This window comes from Acanthochromis polyacanthus, chromosome 20, assembly GCF_021347895.1.
Source record: "Acanthochromis polyacanthus isolate Apoly-LR-REF ecotype Palm Island chromosome 20, KAUST_Apoly_ChrSc, whole genome shotgun sequence".
Lineage (NCBI taxonomy): Eukaryota > Metazoa > Chordata > Actinopteri > Pomacentridae > Acanthochromis > Acanthochromis polyacanthus.
Genome location: NC_067132.1, coordinates 20166909 through 20184907, shown reverse-complemented (window position 1 = coordinate 20184907; position 17999 = coordinate 20166909). Strand labels below are relative to the sequence as shown.

At 43.9% G+C, this 17999-nt stretch overlaps 1 protein-coding gene across 3 annotated transcripts in view; it reads right to left on the bottom strand.

Annotated features, from left to right (window-relative positions):
* Positions 1-235: 235 nt before the first annotated feature.
* The window catches only part of nck1b (NCK adaptor protein 1b), a 29005-nt gene continuing 11241 nt past the window's right edge, over positions 236-17999 (bottom strand). For 2 of the 3 annotated variants that reach the window (XM_022211502.2, XM_051940048.1), the window contains exons 2-5: positions 15864-15914; positions 15248-15488; positions 4386-5140; positions 236-4279 (exon numbers count right to left, since the gene is read on the bottom strand). In XM_022211502.2, coding sequence (XP_022067194.1) covers positions 4079-4279; positions 4386-5140; positions 15248-15473 — 1182 coding nt within the window. In that variant the 5' untranslated portion in view covers positions 15474-15488; positions 15864-15914 and the 3' untranslated portion in view covers positions 236-4078. Of the gene's footprint in view, positions 4280-4385; positions 5141-12383; positions 12518-15247; positions 15489-15863; positions 15915-17999 lie in introns of those variants that run through there. The other variant, XM_022211503.2, reaches the window with a different exon arrangement.

The window sequence follows — 17999 nt, the reverse complement described above, 5'->3', positions numbered from 1 at the left end:
CTACCACACCTATCCTCATGCATGAATTGTGCTGCCATCAGCTAATTTAAGCTGTATTGTACTGACATTTGAACAAAGCTACAGCACAGGAGAGAAACATCTACAGTTTTTTTTATTGACTTGTAGCCATTTTTTCTAATTCAGTAAAATACTGCTTTAAGAAAGAACATAATGACAAAGTGGAATTACCAATGTTTAAGTATTTCAATTTCGCTTCAGATAAAAACAACAGACATTATCCTTTTTCTATGCCGTTTATTACGTCTTTTGAACACTCTAATAAACTCTTCTAAATTATTACACCTGAAGACGATCATCTCCCCTCCATAAAAACAGTATTAAGAGCATGACATTAAATTTTCACAGCACTGCCTTTTGTCATTCCACAGCATGAATCTGTTTTCTTCACTCTCTCATACAGGAAAAAAAAAAAAGCTTCGTGAGACAAAGAACACCATAGAAATGTAAGCAGCACAAAAGCACCAAAGTTAAACACGGCCCCACTTGATCGGAACATTATCAATGAAATCTGAAGGTGAAGACTCAAGAATATCTCAGGCTTGTGCAGTGAAGAAACCCAAGTGTCCACTGCGGTGTAGTTCTTGATCACTGATGACGATCTCTTGATAATATCGGTCACAACTGACGTCCGTGTCTTTTTATGCAGATTGAAAACCATTTCTGTACAGCTACAAGGCTCTGCTCATGCGGCCTCCATTGTTGTAAAAAGAAAAAGATCCCAGTAACAATATCTATGCAGGGAGATACTGTAGTTCTGTATTTGAATATCAAGTAAAACATTTAAGTATTGAGGAGTTGTTTTTTTTGTTTTGTTTTACATATTTAAGTGGCTAAACTGCAAAAGTGAATGTCTTACACTAGTTTTACATACAGACATAAAAAAAACTATATCCTTCGAAACCTTGACAGTTTCTTCACAACCAACAATATGTGACACCGTTACTTGAGGTGCTCATACATGAGATTCAGGTCATGATTACATCACACCTGGGGTTATGTTTCTGAATGAACATCAGCACATATTTTTATACTGTACATGTAGGCATTCACTGTTCACTTAAGAAGTTATACTCGATGAAATCTGTCATGGTAAGGTCACTTGAAACTACACACGATATCAACTCACGGGCATTTTATGCATGACGAGGGGGGGGGGGGGGGGGATGAAATTGCCAGCCTACATCAAAGTGAGCGCTTAATGAGGAAATATGCTCCCCTACAAGGATGTTTTCAGACATCCCAACACGTCGCTCACTAATCACTCAACTGACGCAACATGCAAAGCTTTAACCAAATGGTGCGCGGCGGTGACAAGAGCAGTGGGAAGCACAGGACAGAAAAAAAAGCAGGACACTAAACCTTTGGTTGACAAAAAGCTGTGAAGGCACATTAAAATCTCCTCCTAAATCCTTCAAACTGGGGCACATGGCGTTGGCGTTTGTCACTTTAATGCTGCGTAACAGCGCAGATGCTGTGGAACTGGAAGTCAGGGAGGAAATTTTGCCAAAAAAAGGAGAAAAAAAACAAGCTGCTGATCACAGCTGATTACAAATGTAAGCAAACATCAACACATAAAGTGTCAGCAAAATGGCAACAATGCAACAGAGAGGGATTTGGGCGTAATAAGTGGCAGGATTTGTTAAACCCAAACACTAATCCGGTGAATGAAAATGAAGGGAATACAGGCACTGGTGTCCAACGCAACTTAAAATGACGGGAAAATTGAAATTTATAGACTCAGAACCCACATTTAGCAAAAATCACTGAAGCCATGCTAATAAACAAACCTGCGATTTACTCTTTCCACCATGTATTTCTCTTAAATATTCCTGTCGGATGCTTTTAAATGCTGGAATGTTGTTTTTGTACTGCTTAATAAGACGTAATCTTACTTAATATTCAGATTTCAACTGGTACTGGGAGGGTAAAATTAGCACTTGCCCTTTGAACCCATCGCAAATCCAACTGAAAGGTAAGCGTTTCACTGTTCAGAAATCATCTCGTACAGCTGCAAAACAGAGGAAACAGTCTTCACACAGCTTTTTCATGAAGAGGTGTCAATCACGTGGGGAATGGAGGGGAAAAAGAGGTTCACACCCATGTTTGTGCTCTTTCAGAACTGATTTTTTTTCATGCTTGGATTAACCAGATCTTAAAAGCCCCTCTAAATCAATCCTTTTTCATTCTCTGCTATGATACATCAGTATTGGCCTCTGTTCATGTCCCTGCTCTTATATGACTGGGCGTGGTGTTCCAGATACTCTTATCCAGTGGAACAGATCCTCCACAGTCCTCCCTAGTTCCTAATTTATTGCTTTTATTTTTTCATGTCCATTTTCCCCCTTCTGTCCTCTGTGAAATCCCCTCTTCCTCCCTCACTCACTCTCTCTCTCCCCCTCTTTTTCTGTGCTCGGGTCCAACTGGCCACAGCTGGAGAACTCATCATCGCAGGCATCGTGATCATCATCGTCTCCCTGAGCGGCTCCCTGCCAACGCTGCTGCAGCTCTGATTGCAAGCAATAGCAACTAGCTGCCCGTCGCCATTCAAACACCACTTGGTCCACTTTCGCTCAACAAGTAGCCTTTCACTGGAGACCTTTACCGTAAATATGAACCATGTGTGCGGCTGAAAACACTTAGATGCACCGTTTTCTGACTTGACATCGACCAAACTTGCCCCCTAGATATATTAAGTCGCGGAAATAAAAGCCCAAATATCAAAGAACGCTCATTCAGGCCGGCTGCTTTCTTCGCTACTTCCCCATAAGGGATTGTTTTTTCAGAAAAATCCCTTGTGGCTGCTTAAGGAAGAGGGCGTCTCCCTAGCATGATGTATACGCTGTGCAACCACACAAACACGACCCCTGGGCGACCCCCTTAACTCCTCCATTCCCTCCAGTGATCACTAATTCAGGAGCGGTGACATCATCCTGTGGACTGGCCCGCCATTTCCCCTCCGAGCTCCACGGAGCCGTTTGTTTGGAAGCTGCACCGTTGTCAGCGTACATGCCCTCCCTCACCCCACCTCGCTGTCCTCCGTCCTGAGAATCGTCCCCTTTGGCAACACTGGGAAGACGCATCAGCACGTCTCAGACGAGGAGGGAAAAAAAATACTTTGACTCCTTGCATGACCTCGACATGCACAAATAAAATCCCCGCATCGCCTACGCAGGCAGACAGTCTCTCGTTCGGGAGATACAAGGAAGGTGTTAGGACACTATTGGGTTTGCGTGCATCCATGCAAAGTCATGGGGTTCGGAGCCCCCACTGTCTTTGTAACATTCACATGATGTGGATACAGCAATATGTGAGACAAGCAGTTCTGTTGTACAAAAAGCAAGATGAATATCTAGTTTGACCTTACACGAGAAGAGGAACCTTCCAGATCCTCGACGAAACAGATGCACAGTGTGATATTCCAATCTCTACAACATCGATCCTAACAGAACTGTATCAATAAATATATTTTGGTCACTTAATTTTTATTCGTGATTAGCAGGAGTTGTGGCTTAGTGTGTCCACAACCACGAAGAAAGCGTCAAGACAGACGACACACCCACAAAAAAAATGAAAAGTAGATCTCTAGGCTCTGAATTTGCTAACATCTGGAAAAAAATGCCTCAGTCAGGTGGTTGTGGTGTATTGTATACAGTTAAAAATCACATTTTTAAAAGAAACTGTTAAAAAGATTATATATTATCAACAAAAAAAAAAGAAAACTAAATGCAACTCTAATAGATATCAAGGTGGAAATACATGGCAATGCCTATAACCTAACACATCTGGATAATTTAAAATTGGCGACCAAGAAGTCTGTAGTCAACTCTCAGGAGTCCATAGTCTTTGTGTCTCCCCCCTCCACGTCTCTCCCATGCTTTTTCCATCCCTCCTCTTGGAATGCTCACAAATTGGGCATTTAAGTCCTGATGATGTGTTAAGTCTTCAGGCTTGGAGCTGAAATGTTAGTGTGTGTTCTGGTGTAAGTATCTGTATTACATATCGATGCCGTTAATGTGTAGGTGTGTGTGTGGGTGCACGTGTGTGTGAGAGAGATGGATCAGGAGGCAGCCAGGGCCTTGATCAGGTACAGTTTGTCTCCCTGCTCGCTGGTGAAGATGGGGGCCTTTTTGTAGTGTTCAACAAGCTCTTCCATAGAGTTGAACTTGCGCTGTCCAATGCAGTAAAGGTTTTCCTTCAGCTGCACTTTGAAATGCTTGTTCTTGCTCTGCGCCTTCAGGGAGATGGAGAAGTCGTTTGGCTGAAAGGGAAATAGAAAACTTGGGTTACTGACAGGCTTTCAAAGTAACTACAGAGAATAGATGACAAACAAATGGTCATTTCAGGAGCAGGTTTAGGCTACTGACTGATGACTCGCTGTCTCGGATGAGGAAGTCTCCCTCTGTGCCTCTCTGATTAAGGGCCACCTCCGCTTGGTGGCGCGTCACCTTTCCGTAGTACCACTCTTTCCCCGCAAAGCGCCCACTGCCTGAGGGCGAGATGTAGTCACAGTCAGGTGTGGGCGGCCCAGCAGGCCCTGCTGTGGGTTTATTGGAGGAGGAGTCCAGCACAGTGACGTAGTTCTTAGGCACCAAGCCCAGCTGTCCGTCCGCTTTGCGGCACTTCCACCACTCCGGGTCGTTCTCGGGCTTCTCCACGACCTCCATTACCTCGCCCTTCTCAAAGTTTAGTTCCTCGTCGTTGCCTGAGCTGAAAGGGTAGAGCGCCTGAACCGTGTGCAGCACTCGGTTTCCATTCGTAGTGCTGTTCACCACGGCGGCTAGCTTCTCTGTTAGCGATCCGGCCGGGTCACCGAGCCCGCCCATGCCCCCTCCCCCCGCCGTCCCATCCACGTCCTCCGTCACGTAGTTGGACGGGAACCAGCCAGAGCGTCCGTTGTAGCTGCCGCGCCACCAGCCGTCGCTGCACTTCTCCATCACCACCACGCGCGTGCCCTTCACCAAAGACAGCTCGTCCTCACGCTCCGCCGTGTAGCTGAACTTGACCAGGGCGGGCAGGTTGAGGTCATAGAGTCTCTCACCGTTATCTGCATACATATCTGTGTCGGCGTTGGAGGCTGTGTCTCTCATCCCCCCCTTTCTGCTCTTCACCTTCCCAATTCCTGGAAGAAAATAATTAAGGAAAGATGTTAAGATTTGCAGGGATCAGGACTGTCCTTTGCACTAAAGTGAAGTCCAGGAGACTGACATCATTGAAACAGCAGGCACACATGCCTTTTTGTGTAAATTAGACCTTAGAATTTTACTAAAACACAAGTCCCCTTTTTCACACCCTTCCACTGATGCAGAACAAGTCTCAACAGATGAACAAAAACCACACACACATATATTAAAAAACACCTCTGAAAAATTTAAGGGAGGAAAAAAAATCCCAGACAAATACCAGGGAGCAATAATAAGCATTATGGACTGTTCTGAAATACACTGAGGGTGGGTAAGCAGGGCTAAATATCATTCCTTTTCCACATTACAGTGCCCTAACTCCCCCCCACACACACACACTCCAAATCCAAATACATTCTTGGGGATTACGCCTAGGTGCTGAGGAAACAAAAAGCAATGCTGGCGTGGTGAAAAAAGTGTGAGTGGGATGAAAACTTGTTTTGGCATGGGCCAATAAATCCTGTGGAAACTTAAGAAGTACTTCCAGTGCTGCCACATAACATTGAAATTAGCAACAGTCTAGATTTGTCGTGAACCCTGGAGGCTGAGATGTTTCGTCGCATTTTATTGTTGCTAATCACACCGTACTAATCACCTCAGCTGCTCTGACACCTGCAGCCGTGCTTGCACTGCAGCTTTATAAAAAAATAAAAATCACACTTCTGTCAACACTCTGTATAGTGCTCAATCCTTCCCTTCGTGTGCACCAACTCTCCACTCCCCACTTCCTCCCAGCACAATCACTTTCCAAGCACCCCACTGAGCTCACCCTTTGACTCTGCTGTAATGTGGGGATGATTAAGAGCATATTTATCAGGACTTTATCAACTGTGGGGAACCAGAAAAGCTTTTCCATTCTGTTTGCTGGCAACATGACACACACACACACACACACACACACACACACACACACACACACACACACACACACACACACACACACACACACACACACACACACACACACACACACACACACACACACACACACACACACACACACACACACACACACACACACACAGGCAAAAGGGTGGATTTAAGCATGCAACCAGTCAGCCTCTTGCTGTTCAACAACTCGCAGGCTAACGGTGGAAGGATTACCATGCCCTTGAGCCATTTCCTGGGTTGTGGAGCCCCGAGGCCAAGCTCAAGAAGACCTGCGGTCATCGTCTTGCTGGGCAAGAATTTCCACTTGGCAGCCTGACATGCTAACAGTTGTAAGAAACACACGTGTAGAGCAGAACGCAGCTCCATTACTGAGTCTGATCTATCCATACATTACTTTCTTGTGTGGAAAGCAACAGTTAAAACATTTTCCTACTTCTTGCAAAGCTACTATTACATTACCGTAATCATCCCAAGTCTACTGATGATGCAGGCCAGACTATTGCTAAGACTAACCAGACGCTGATACCAGACACAATGAGCAGACTAAAGTAGAGAGCCTATTTCTGATTACGTTTGCAGAGCGATTGCTTGCATAATCAGAAGACAGCTGGGTGAAATTATACAGTAAGGCAGGGTGTAGTCTCCAGGACAGAGTGGGGACTGTGACTAATGTGGCACAACAACGTACTGAATATGCTTCACCACAGATAAACTGGAACTGAAAGGTGTCTGTGACTCAAGGAGTGCAGACAAATTTCACGGTAGCGCTGAGAGTCCAACGTCAGATTGCTTCCAGGTAGACCCTGTTATTAGTCACACCACTGTACATAACTACAGACTCCAGACAGGGTGTTAAGAGCTGATGTCTGTAGGTGGAGGTTAGGTGCTGCACAGATGCTAGTTATGCATCTGTGCAGTCTTCATGATTCCAAGGAAGAACTGCAAAAAGACACGAACAACATGCAGATTTTCAGGAAAAAAATAAGAAAGGAAGACTAATAGAATCTGTGGTTTGTATCCTCATAACAGCATGAAACTCACAAAATCTTGATCCACAAGAGCTGAAATCTAACACGTGGATTCTGGGAAGACAAAAAAAATGTGATCACGCAGGTGCAAGCTCCAGGACGTATCTTTGCACAGTTGGAAATGACCTAGTTAGCTCCAATCAAAGGTTAGGAGTCAACTTTGTATAAATAAAGTATCTCTGAGCTCTAGCTGAGAACAGAGACAACTGAGAGTTTATATTTTATCTCTCTGGCCAGGTAACACAACCCTTATCAGTGTCCCTGTCACAGGGTTTTTAATTTACTGCTTCCTGCTACGGTCACACGGACTTTGCATTAAAAAAGCAGAGCCGCTACATTTGACTAGATGCTCAATCTGTACCAAGGCAATAACAGGAGGGTGGGATTTGCCTGTAGGTGGTTGATACTAGAAGAGAAGATAAGGGGTTGTTATTGAGGGCATCTGCTTCTCTAAGGGCCCCCAATCTGTCCTGCTGTTGTAGGTTAATCATAAGAATTCATGTGTGTGGCTGGATAGGAGAACCGGGAGTTAGTGCTTCCTTTTTACAGGTTAGCAGAGGCTCTTATCTTTTAAAACCAAACACACAGAGAATGGAAATGCTTAGAGTAATGCCAGATTAAACTTTAAGTGGTATGTATACACTGCAAACAACCGTGCTGCAAACATAAAGACAGATCAGTTGCTGCCCTTTTACTTAGACACGTGTCATAAAGTGTCCATATTGTGTTTAAATTTTACTACCAGTAAACCAGGAATGAATGCTTTGAATGAGACAGGGCTTTTCCAAAAACTGAGGACCCAAACACAAAATAAAAGCTCACGTCTTGTTTTGCCATGACCCTATGCCATATGTGCGCTGTAAGTGTAGCCAGAAAAAAAAAACACATTCTCATTAGTCAGCATATGCTACGTATTCCTTGCCAAAGCATAAAGTTCCTGGATTCAAAGGTGGACATGGCTGCATTCTGCTCAACCAACAGTAACTGATTTTGGCGAGTATTGCCATGATATTCTGCCAGGTTTGTGGATTCAATGCACCTCTGGGCACAATCACTGGACCTTTAAATATGCAGAGTATTTTCTAACCTGTAGAAATTCCAGATAACCTTGACATTTATGTATTTTTAATTCATTTTTTTGAGAAGTAACGTCAGCATATAAAGTGACTGTTGCAGTCTGAGGTCAGGAACTTCAAACAGGATGCATTTCTGTTGTGATGAAGATGTCGCTAGATTATGTGCTGGGAGTCTTAAATTGTCTTAGCAGTAGCCCACTGTGCAGTTCAACACCGACACCTTTACCACAACATAACCAAGAGGTATAGTATAATCATTCAGCTGCAAACAAGTAGCTAATAGAAATAAGCTAATTTTGCGCCTAAATATTGCACTGTGGGGGGGGGGGAAAGAGTGGAAATGACATAGCGTTTTGCATTTGGTTTCACCTACAGTTAAAATAGAGAAAAAACACAAAACTAAAAATAAACTCCATTCTGGTCACACTGATAACAGCTTCCCCAACTCCTCCCAAGCTAGGAGAAGACTCTACCTCTCAGGGCCGATACTTGCTTTCTCTATCCTAAATTCACCCGAAATTCTGTCAACTACACTTTTGCAAGCATATGTGCATTTTGGGTATTTCTAACTTCCCCTGAAACTCACAAACATCTTGCGGCTCTGCCGCTACCCGTGAAAAACTTACAACAGAAATTATTAAGTACTGTACGCTGGAAACTTTTCTCTCTTTCGACGTCACATGCTTTTTCCTGCGTATTTCCTGCAAGACGGATGCAGAGGAAGGAAATCGTATTGCATCAGATGGTGGTAAATCAACGCAAACAATGACAAAGACCTTAACACGAAGATGTTAAACTGTTCTGGAAAAGCCACTAAGTGTGTACAGATGAGGTACAGCAGCAGGAGGAGAAGAAAGTGTCGGGGAGGTTGTCCGGCTACCAGTGACAGACAGGAACTAGTTTTGTTTTTTAACTCTGCTCTCAGTACGTTGACTGGCTGTCCATTGTCTGCTAGGGCCCTTTCGACCTCTTGGCTTCCCTCCATTCCAGGGCTCTTCCTCTGTGGACGACAACACCCCGCGTCAGGCTGTCTGACAGTGCCAGAACATCCCCCTGCTTTGACGCAGCACACACTTGCTTGTAGTCTAAATTTCAAAACAGACTGACCACTGCTCTGTGGCAAATTACCATCATATCCTAAACTGTATTTCTAGGGAGTTCATCTGAACTAATATGCCGCAATACCGATGTCATTTGGTATCAGGCTCTATACGCTGATAGCAGCCCTGACAACAATGTTTCACCAGACAAGTAAAGCAAAACAGCAACCCTCAACCATATGGTCTGGCATGAGACATGTACAACGTAATGACAGCATGTGCAGTCAGAAACAGTGAGTCAAACAAACAGAAAAGGAACGCACACGACACTGACTTGGAGTATTTTCAGTGCTGTTTGCTAGGACTGCCTTTCATGACTACGGCTTCAAATCAATCTGCTAACATGGTTGACTGATTGCTGTGCAGGAAATGCATAAAGTTCTTTCAACTTCAGCCGTCTCAGACATCAAAAGCAGGCAGCCATCGATCTCTGAGACGGAGCCAAGTTCAGGGAGAAGCACGGTTTTCCTTTTTATTGTTGTTCTTCTTACAGCTGTAGACAGTGCAGTTTTGCTGTCAAGAACTACAACTGTTTGTTCCTGCTAGCAGAACAAACAGGTGGCTGTACTAGATCCTACAGTTATTAACCCACTAGTTGAGATTTTGTGTACATCACCGCTGCAACACTGATATTATTAGCTCATTTTCAAACTACATCCATCACATTTCTAACTATCAAATTAAGTATTTTTGGGGGGGGGGGGGGGGGGGGGAGTATTTTTTCATTTGACCTACTTTTTCGTAACCTCTTCTCTGGTGACCCAAATCTAGATTTTTTTGTCATTGACGCGCACTTTGACAAACGGCTGTGACTCTCCTCATTCAATACAACACTTCAATTCAATAACAAAAGATTTCCATAAAGATCTTTTGCACGATTGTGTTATTTGGGTACACCAGAAAAGCAAGACCTATCATGACACATACGTAAATAATAGTTATTTGTAGACAGACGTGAGAATTAAAGAGAAGTATTACTGGGAGCTAACAGTCATGTTCGAGTCAATGAAATGTATTAAGAAAAATTTTATACCATAGCTGAGTTTCAGGGAATGATGACTTCACTTTGAGAATTAAACACTTTTCAATCAAACCTCTCCTATCTAACAGAAGAAACCAATCTCATTCAACACAGTCTAAATTCAAGCTACTGTATGTGAAATCTGGCTCAATAAAATGGCAAATGTTACTACCATGACTTTCCCAATCATCAAATAGGTAACCTTCATTAGATTTAACAAAACAAGACAATTAAGTATTAATCAATTGGTCCAAACAATATTTTGATAATCCAGTAACAGTAACTAAAAAAGTCTAAAACGTAGTTTCTACTTTGTTGCTGCTTCCGAGTTTTGAACTACTACTCTGATAAAATGAAAGACTATAAGATGTGACCTTTTTGCTCATATTCTACCAAACAGTTCATCTGTATATTATCTACTAATAAAAAGGATCATCTGCAGCCCAACAGACCATTAAATTCGATAGCCTAGGGGAGCTGTAGATGTTTATGCTGCTCTCTACCAACATGTTTACAGTGCTGGCTACACTTCAACAAGCCCAGACCACTACTCACTTCCTTTTAAGCAACTTAGGAAGAGTTTAAGAGAAGAAGACACAAGAAAAACAAACAAAAACAGCTGACATCTTCACAGGAGAAAAACATCGTAGGCCAAAGTGACGTTGACGACTCCCCCGCCAATCTCTTAATTAGGATTATGTCTTTTGCTTTCGTGGTCAAAAAACAGTGACCGGCGGTTTGGAGAAAAGAAGCGGGAGTTGGAAATGAGGGAGTGAGGGATGTTGACTGCCAGAAAGTCCAACAGACAGACCCCGCACAATGATTCAACTTCCTTCTAACTTCTCACTTCCTCTCTGGCTTGCACTTCTCCTAAGCTCAGAGAGAAATGTGGCTCAAATTAGAGTTTCCGTTCGCTGGGGAGGCTGAGAAACAGGAAAACAGAGGGAGGGGAGAAAGAGAGAGGAGTCTAACAGCTCTCAGTTTACACAAGCAAAGCGTTTGTTAGCTCATCTCTATGTTCTTCTCATCTCTTCACACTCTGTGGATACTTCAGACTGCAAGCAGACCAGTCAGTACACACACACACATTCACAAGTAGGGAAGATAGACAGAGACAGGAGATACCACTCAACAGCTACAAGGTGAGATTACAGCGAGAGTGCGCACCGGGCCTTTTGAAAAAGAGTGCCGGTGTGGCTGTAAAGTATCCACGACCCACAGAGCTGCCTGGGTACTGACATTCCTCTGATAATCGAGTGAGGTGCAGGAGATGGGAGCCCGGGTCCCATCAATCAGCAAAGACCCCTTCCTCCTCTTAGCACAATGACTACAGTGTTCTACATGAGCACCCCGCGTCCCTTCAACTGTAGCTCATGACTGGCGGTGGGGTGGAGTGGTGGGGGTGACCCTCCCAGAACGAGTGAGCTCGCCCTCAGGGTAGCATAAAAGAAAACAGACACTGGCTATGTCTTGAGATATTCCTGAACAGGGTGGAGAGAGGGGTCTTCAAGCATAATAATGTAATCCACTGAGTTGAAACCCACTCACTAAGACAAATACTCGAGGAAAAATAGAGCAGGAATACTGTGTGTGTGTGTCTGTAAGTATGCGAGTGTGTGTTTAAAAGAAAGAGACAGAAGGATTGCTGAGGCAATTACAGGCTTCAGCTCAGCAGAAGGCTTTTCAAAAGCATATCCACCCAGTCCTTGCAGCCGCTCACACAGACACAGCCTCAAAAGCTGTTAAGACACCCTCTCAACCCTCTCCCTGCCAGCAGAACATGTTAGCACAAAAATCAGGTTCCGCCTGCTCTAGATATGACACATTCATTTGGCTACCTTGAAGCTAAAAGTGACTTACAACCAAAGTGAGAAATTAGAATAAGATGATAAAAGAAAAAAAAAAAACTAACAGCCACTCTTGCACAGTTAGAAAGAGGAAGAAAAAAAAAAAACAACGAGCTGCTGAAACTTCAAACGAAAGATTTCAAAACCCCTTGTAAAGCAATACACAAGTTGGACCAACTTTAAAGGAACTACAGAAGACAGAGAAAGTTGGAAACTCACGAAAGAAATGTTTGAATAGGTTAGCCATGTCCATTTTGGGCTCGCCGTCTCCTCTCTCTCTGTCTCTCTCCCGGCCCCTGCTCTCTACCCACTGCAGCTGTAGAGTTATTCCATGTGAACACCCAGAGAGCTGGGCGGATTGAGGAGCAGGGCAGCCCACTCCTTGACCATGTGGTCAGGCTTAGCCAATGAGAGCGCGGGACTGAGAGGCCTCCAGTCCAACTCTGGAAGGCTGAGTATAGAGGCCTCATGGAGAGGGGAAGACGGAGGGAGGGGGAGTTGGTAAAGCTCAGAGACAGAGAGAAAGAAAAATGAAAGAGGAGCGATATCTGGAAAGTGAAGGAGCTATTTCCTCAGTGTACAGCAACACAATGGTATTTGGGAGTGTGTAGTTTCCTCAAAAAACGCAGGGAAACTACAGGGATCTGAGGGGACGCAGCCTAGTGAGTCAGTGAGTTCTCAGCGTCACATGACTGCAGTTGTTTGTAGAGACACACTCATAACTTTACAACAACCCCAGGAAACATGAGTCCTCAAACACAGAAATGCACACACACACACTCATACAGCAAAACACAGCCAACTGCAGACAGATCATGCACTCACACATTCTTTCAAATGATGACACCACTCCACACCCAGCAACAGGCCTGTTTAAGAAAGAAAAGATAGATTTTTTTCCTCCCACACAACATATGAAAGTGTGGACCTCAGGCTGCTTCTCTTATTGCCCTCCCACTCATGAACAAGAAAAACATAACCACTGACAATCTTCCAGTTAAACTTCACAGGTCATAAAACAGGACAAATGAAGGTTAAGTATTTACAAGCTTTCTATGATTGTATTAGTGTTTAATGAGGATTGTTGTTTTAAATAACTCATGTTTTACATCTTTTAGTCTGGGTGTTATTGGATTGTGTGTGTAAGTGAGACACGACTTGTGTTTGTGTCATTGGTGCAGCTGTTCACCTGAAACATTTGATCCATGGATGTAGTGACAGCTGGGATGTTGTTGGGAGGCTCACGGCTGTGGTGCATGACAACACAACCTCCGACCCAACCACACACAAATACACCGTAGTGGATAAGCAAATAAACCGAGACACTTCAGGGCAAAACAATCTGGACAAGATGCAAATGCAGCAATTAAAGGATAAACACGTCTGATTCAAGCCACAACAAAAAGGAAAATTCCTCGTTAATTAAAGTCAGTCCAGCTTGCCTAAAAGCACCAAAAAATAAGTCCTATATAAAATCAGAAAACAACAGAAGAGGCTTCTTCCTGCACATGTATCATTTTTCCTCTTCAGAGCATTTTAGAACACAGCTCTGTCTGAATGTCATCAGTCTCTTTTCATCACAACACTGACACAAGAAAAAAAAAAAAAAAAAACAGAGTGCTGCTAACAGGAAGACACAGTTCACATGTTGTACAGATAAGTGTTTTGCAAACACTGCAACGTGTGATGCACTCACAAACGGAAGACACACTTCTGGTAAGAAGCACCCTGAACAGCCCCATTTTGTCTGCAGGGAAAAGCCGATTTGGGGCTTCCTCGCAGCTATAAGCCCACGCGGGAGCTCGTCATCTTCACCACATCAATCAGCAAAGGACATAGGGCTACCTTTGTTTTTTTTCCCCACACTCTCTCATGTGTGCTTCGATGCTATGTTTTTGTCGCGCAGTCCCATAAACTACAGGTAGGAGCTTAGGTTTCATAGTTTGACTTCACAAATATCAACACCATGCAGGTCTGTTTCAGTAAAAAAATTATTTCACAACCAATGGAGATCTGGGCCAAACAAAAATGCTCAAAGTATACCAACAGAAATGGATATGCCATCATTTTTCTAATTGACAAAACAACACCCTGTGGTGTGAACAGGTTGGAGATTAGTGCAGGAAAAGCATCAATAACTTAAGACAAAGTTTTCAATGAGGAATATTATGAAAATACAAAGAGAAATGATTAAACTGTGAAATCATCTGCAAAATAAATACCAAACTATCTGGCTGCGTTCCAGACTGCATGCCAGTGGTCAGTGTGCGCATTGCAAATTATCATAAATATCTGTCATCAAGATGAATTAAGCTAAGACAAATGGTAGCCTTGGCTTACATACACTGTTACATTTGGCTTGCTGAAGGAAGTACAAGGCCCTTGGCAAATGGCAGTGCCCAGAAATATTACTGTGGTGTTGACAGAGGAGACAACACCTGTGCCATATCAATTTCAGTCGTGATAAAAGCGCAGAGAAAAAAATCTTGCGTTGCATTTTCTCACACACAAACAGAAAGAGGAGCTATTTAGACGCATTAACACAAAACAGACATAAAAAGTCAATATTGCTGCCTTACCTCGGTAAATCCTTCAAGGTAAAATGGAATCACAAAACCTTTCATCAGACACTCCAATCAGATACTAAAGTTCCAATTCAAGCACACGGTGAGAAAGAAGCTGAAAGTCTGCTTCAACCAATCACGTATCTGTGATTGGTTGAAGCCTGTGATCATCTTCCTGTGGTGTCAGGCATATAAGACATGGCAAACCACAGCAGTGAGGTCAAAAACAAACTGAGCCAGAGCTGGCCTAGATAAAGGATGCTCTGCGCTGCTATTTTTTCACTTTCAAAACCAATTGTGTGTGAAACACAAATGTGAGGGATTGAAGATACATAAATATTTAGAGTGCAACTATCTATGCAGCTTATTTAGAAATTAGGAGAGCCACCATAAAAATAAACAAGGTCATGGGGAGAGTGTAAACTTTGACATGGTTTCTGGTCATTGCTTATTAATCCACCACATGCAGAACTGAAAACTGACTTCTAAACTGAAGAAAGCAGTAGCAAATTGTTTTACCAAGTGTGTCTTTGAGATTCTTGACAATAGAAGCTTTCCTGGCACTGTTTTTCCTCTCCACGTAGTTGGACGGCACAAAGCCCGTTTTGTTGGTGGCATTTCGAACCCTCCACCAGGACTTGGAGTCGTCCAGGAGCCAAAGGCGCTCATTTTTCTTGATGTCCAGCTCCTGGTCCTGCTGGGCCATGTAGTCAAACTTGGCGATGACAATCACCTCTTCCGTCATCTTGCACTAGGTACACTGATAGAAGAAGAGGAAAAATCAGAGGGACCGAAAAGAATGTTTTACATTAGAGACATTTTCATCTAACTGAAGAGCAAAATGTTTCTTAATAAATACTGTCATCAGGAGAAGTGTTGTCTTGCGTGCAGCAGTTGTAGTGACTTATTTGGAAACCACTTTTCACACAGCATCCTGTAGAACTGACAGTCTTGACCAAGTATGGATCATAAGTGTCTGTTAAGTGTCTGTTTCCTTTGTCTGCACAGACTTCATACACATCACACTCCCTACACAGACTTCATAGATGGTGTGCTGTTTGCTCTAGGCACAATGATCAGGTAGTAGACACGCCAAGAGTAAATTTAGAAACTGTTTGGAAATAGATAGCTGTACCTGTACTGCATCAAAGCTGAGAACTTCAAGGGCTCTGACACCTCTGCTGACCTGCAAAAAGAACAGAAATGATGCAAGAGAATTAGGCATTGAATCTTCTCTCAACCTTCCTGAAGATTAGTTGACATGACTTCGAGCATCAGCATACATCTGTTTTAGCGTCTCGATTTTTAAATTCAACCAAGTTGCTTTGCATGTAGCACTGTCTTGGTAGCACATTGAAGCCAAGATATGAACAATGTTATCCAAATATACTATGGCTAGACTAGAATCCTCGAGGAAATCTGAGCAACTATTTTCACAGTTTAGTCTCTTCAGACATAATTTCCATCCACCAATTGTATTTTTGAAATAACAGAAATAAATGATGATTCTTTTCAGCCTTCTGTCGGAGCATAGCACTAATCTCTTCGTATCTGCAGTCTTTATATATTTACACAGGGGCCGATTTCCTCCCAGGAGCAGTCCAGCAATTGTCTTTTGTGTCAGATGTTAACCTGTGAGCCAAGAAGATGGCAAAGCTCACTGTAACAGGGAAATGAAGACGAGGGGCACTGTGCGTCAGCAATGTGGGTATGTCAAGGAGTGAAGCTCTCAGTGAGCGCTAATGATGTAGGATATTGTTTTAAAATTAGCAGTGGCCTATAAATATTCTGATGTGTGCAGCATATGCAAATGATGTGCTTCTGTGAACTGCCTTACAAGCATGGCTCTATTGTTTGCAATACTGCATAGGTTCCCCAGGCTATCTAAAATTATGATTTTGGAGGACTGTGATGCACTGTGAAAACTTGTTCATGTTCAACAATGAGCACATTCACTACAACTGGTCTTATGACCCATATAGCCATCAGCAAAGTCAAGCATTGCTCAAGGCCCGGTCACACCGCCTGAACTCTGCTGGAGCGTTCCTTGAACGGTAGGGAGGGGGGGCCGAATTTCGACAACGCTCGTCACCGCGCACAAAATGGGGGAAAAAAAAAAAAAAAAAAAAATCGAAAACACGGGCGTTGGATTAGCGGTGCACCACTGAGGCCGGCGTTGCTTTAGCGTTGGTGGTAGCGAGCTTTGGTATAACGGCGTTCTGCGCATGCGGGCGTTGGCTCGGCGGGGGTATAAAGTTGGTTTAGCGGCATACCGCTTGTGACTACAGAGCTGAAAGGATCGTTTTGATACAAGTTCTGATAGATTTTTGATAGAAGTCTATCCCACAACTCTGTCTCTCCTTCTTCTCTCTCTTCTCCTTCTGTCAGCAGCTTGTTGCAATCTGAGGAGGTTCTGATTCTGCTGCTGGACTAGTGCACCAATCATAGCAAGTCTCTCAGCATCCATGGTGATACAGTTTTACTGTAACTTTGAGCAAATTCAATATAGATGAGGTCTGAACTCAATGGCAGCTCGAGCTTGCATGAGCTCCTGGTCCATTTCTCCCCGTATTTATAGCCAAATTCTGGTCCCGCTCCAACACCTCTATACCAACGCCAAACCAAAGTTCATCGCCGCCATGGATCGCTGCTTCAACGCCTGACACTGTTCCAGCAACCCCGTGTCCACTCGTAAACCGCTTACAACCGCTCCACCGAAGTTTGCGCAACGTTTAATCGCCGCCCGGGCAACGCTGGCGAAGCAGCGGTGGTCCAGTGTTCAAGATTTCTGCGTTGGCCTAGCGGACTCAAGCGTCCACGAACTTGCGTCTAGCGGTGCCAAACTTTGACTGGGCGTTGGTGGAGCGGGGGTGAACTTTGTCGGGGCGGAAAATTGCCCCCTCCTCACCGCTCGCAATATTTTGTGCAGCTCAAAACTTTCGGAGCGGTAGGAGGGCCCCTCCAGAAACATCAGCGGTGGCCGAGCGTATACGGTGTTGCTTTAACGGGGGCCAACTTCTGTTAAACAGTGGTGAACGGTTACGAGCGGTGATGAATTTTTTTCACCGTTCAAGGAACGCTCCAGCAAAGTTCGGGCGGTGTGACCGGGCCTTTAGGTTAATACTGCAGAAACTTGGGTCAGCACTGAGGGAGTGAGGCACCATTGAAGCAAACTGCTCTGATGTCATGGGAGTGGATGAAGTTTCACCTTTCCCCCCACCCGACTGACTTCAGGGACCTGACCTCATTGATAGAGAGCTCTTGGTTTTTA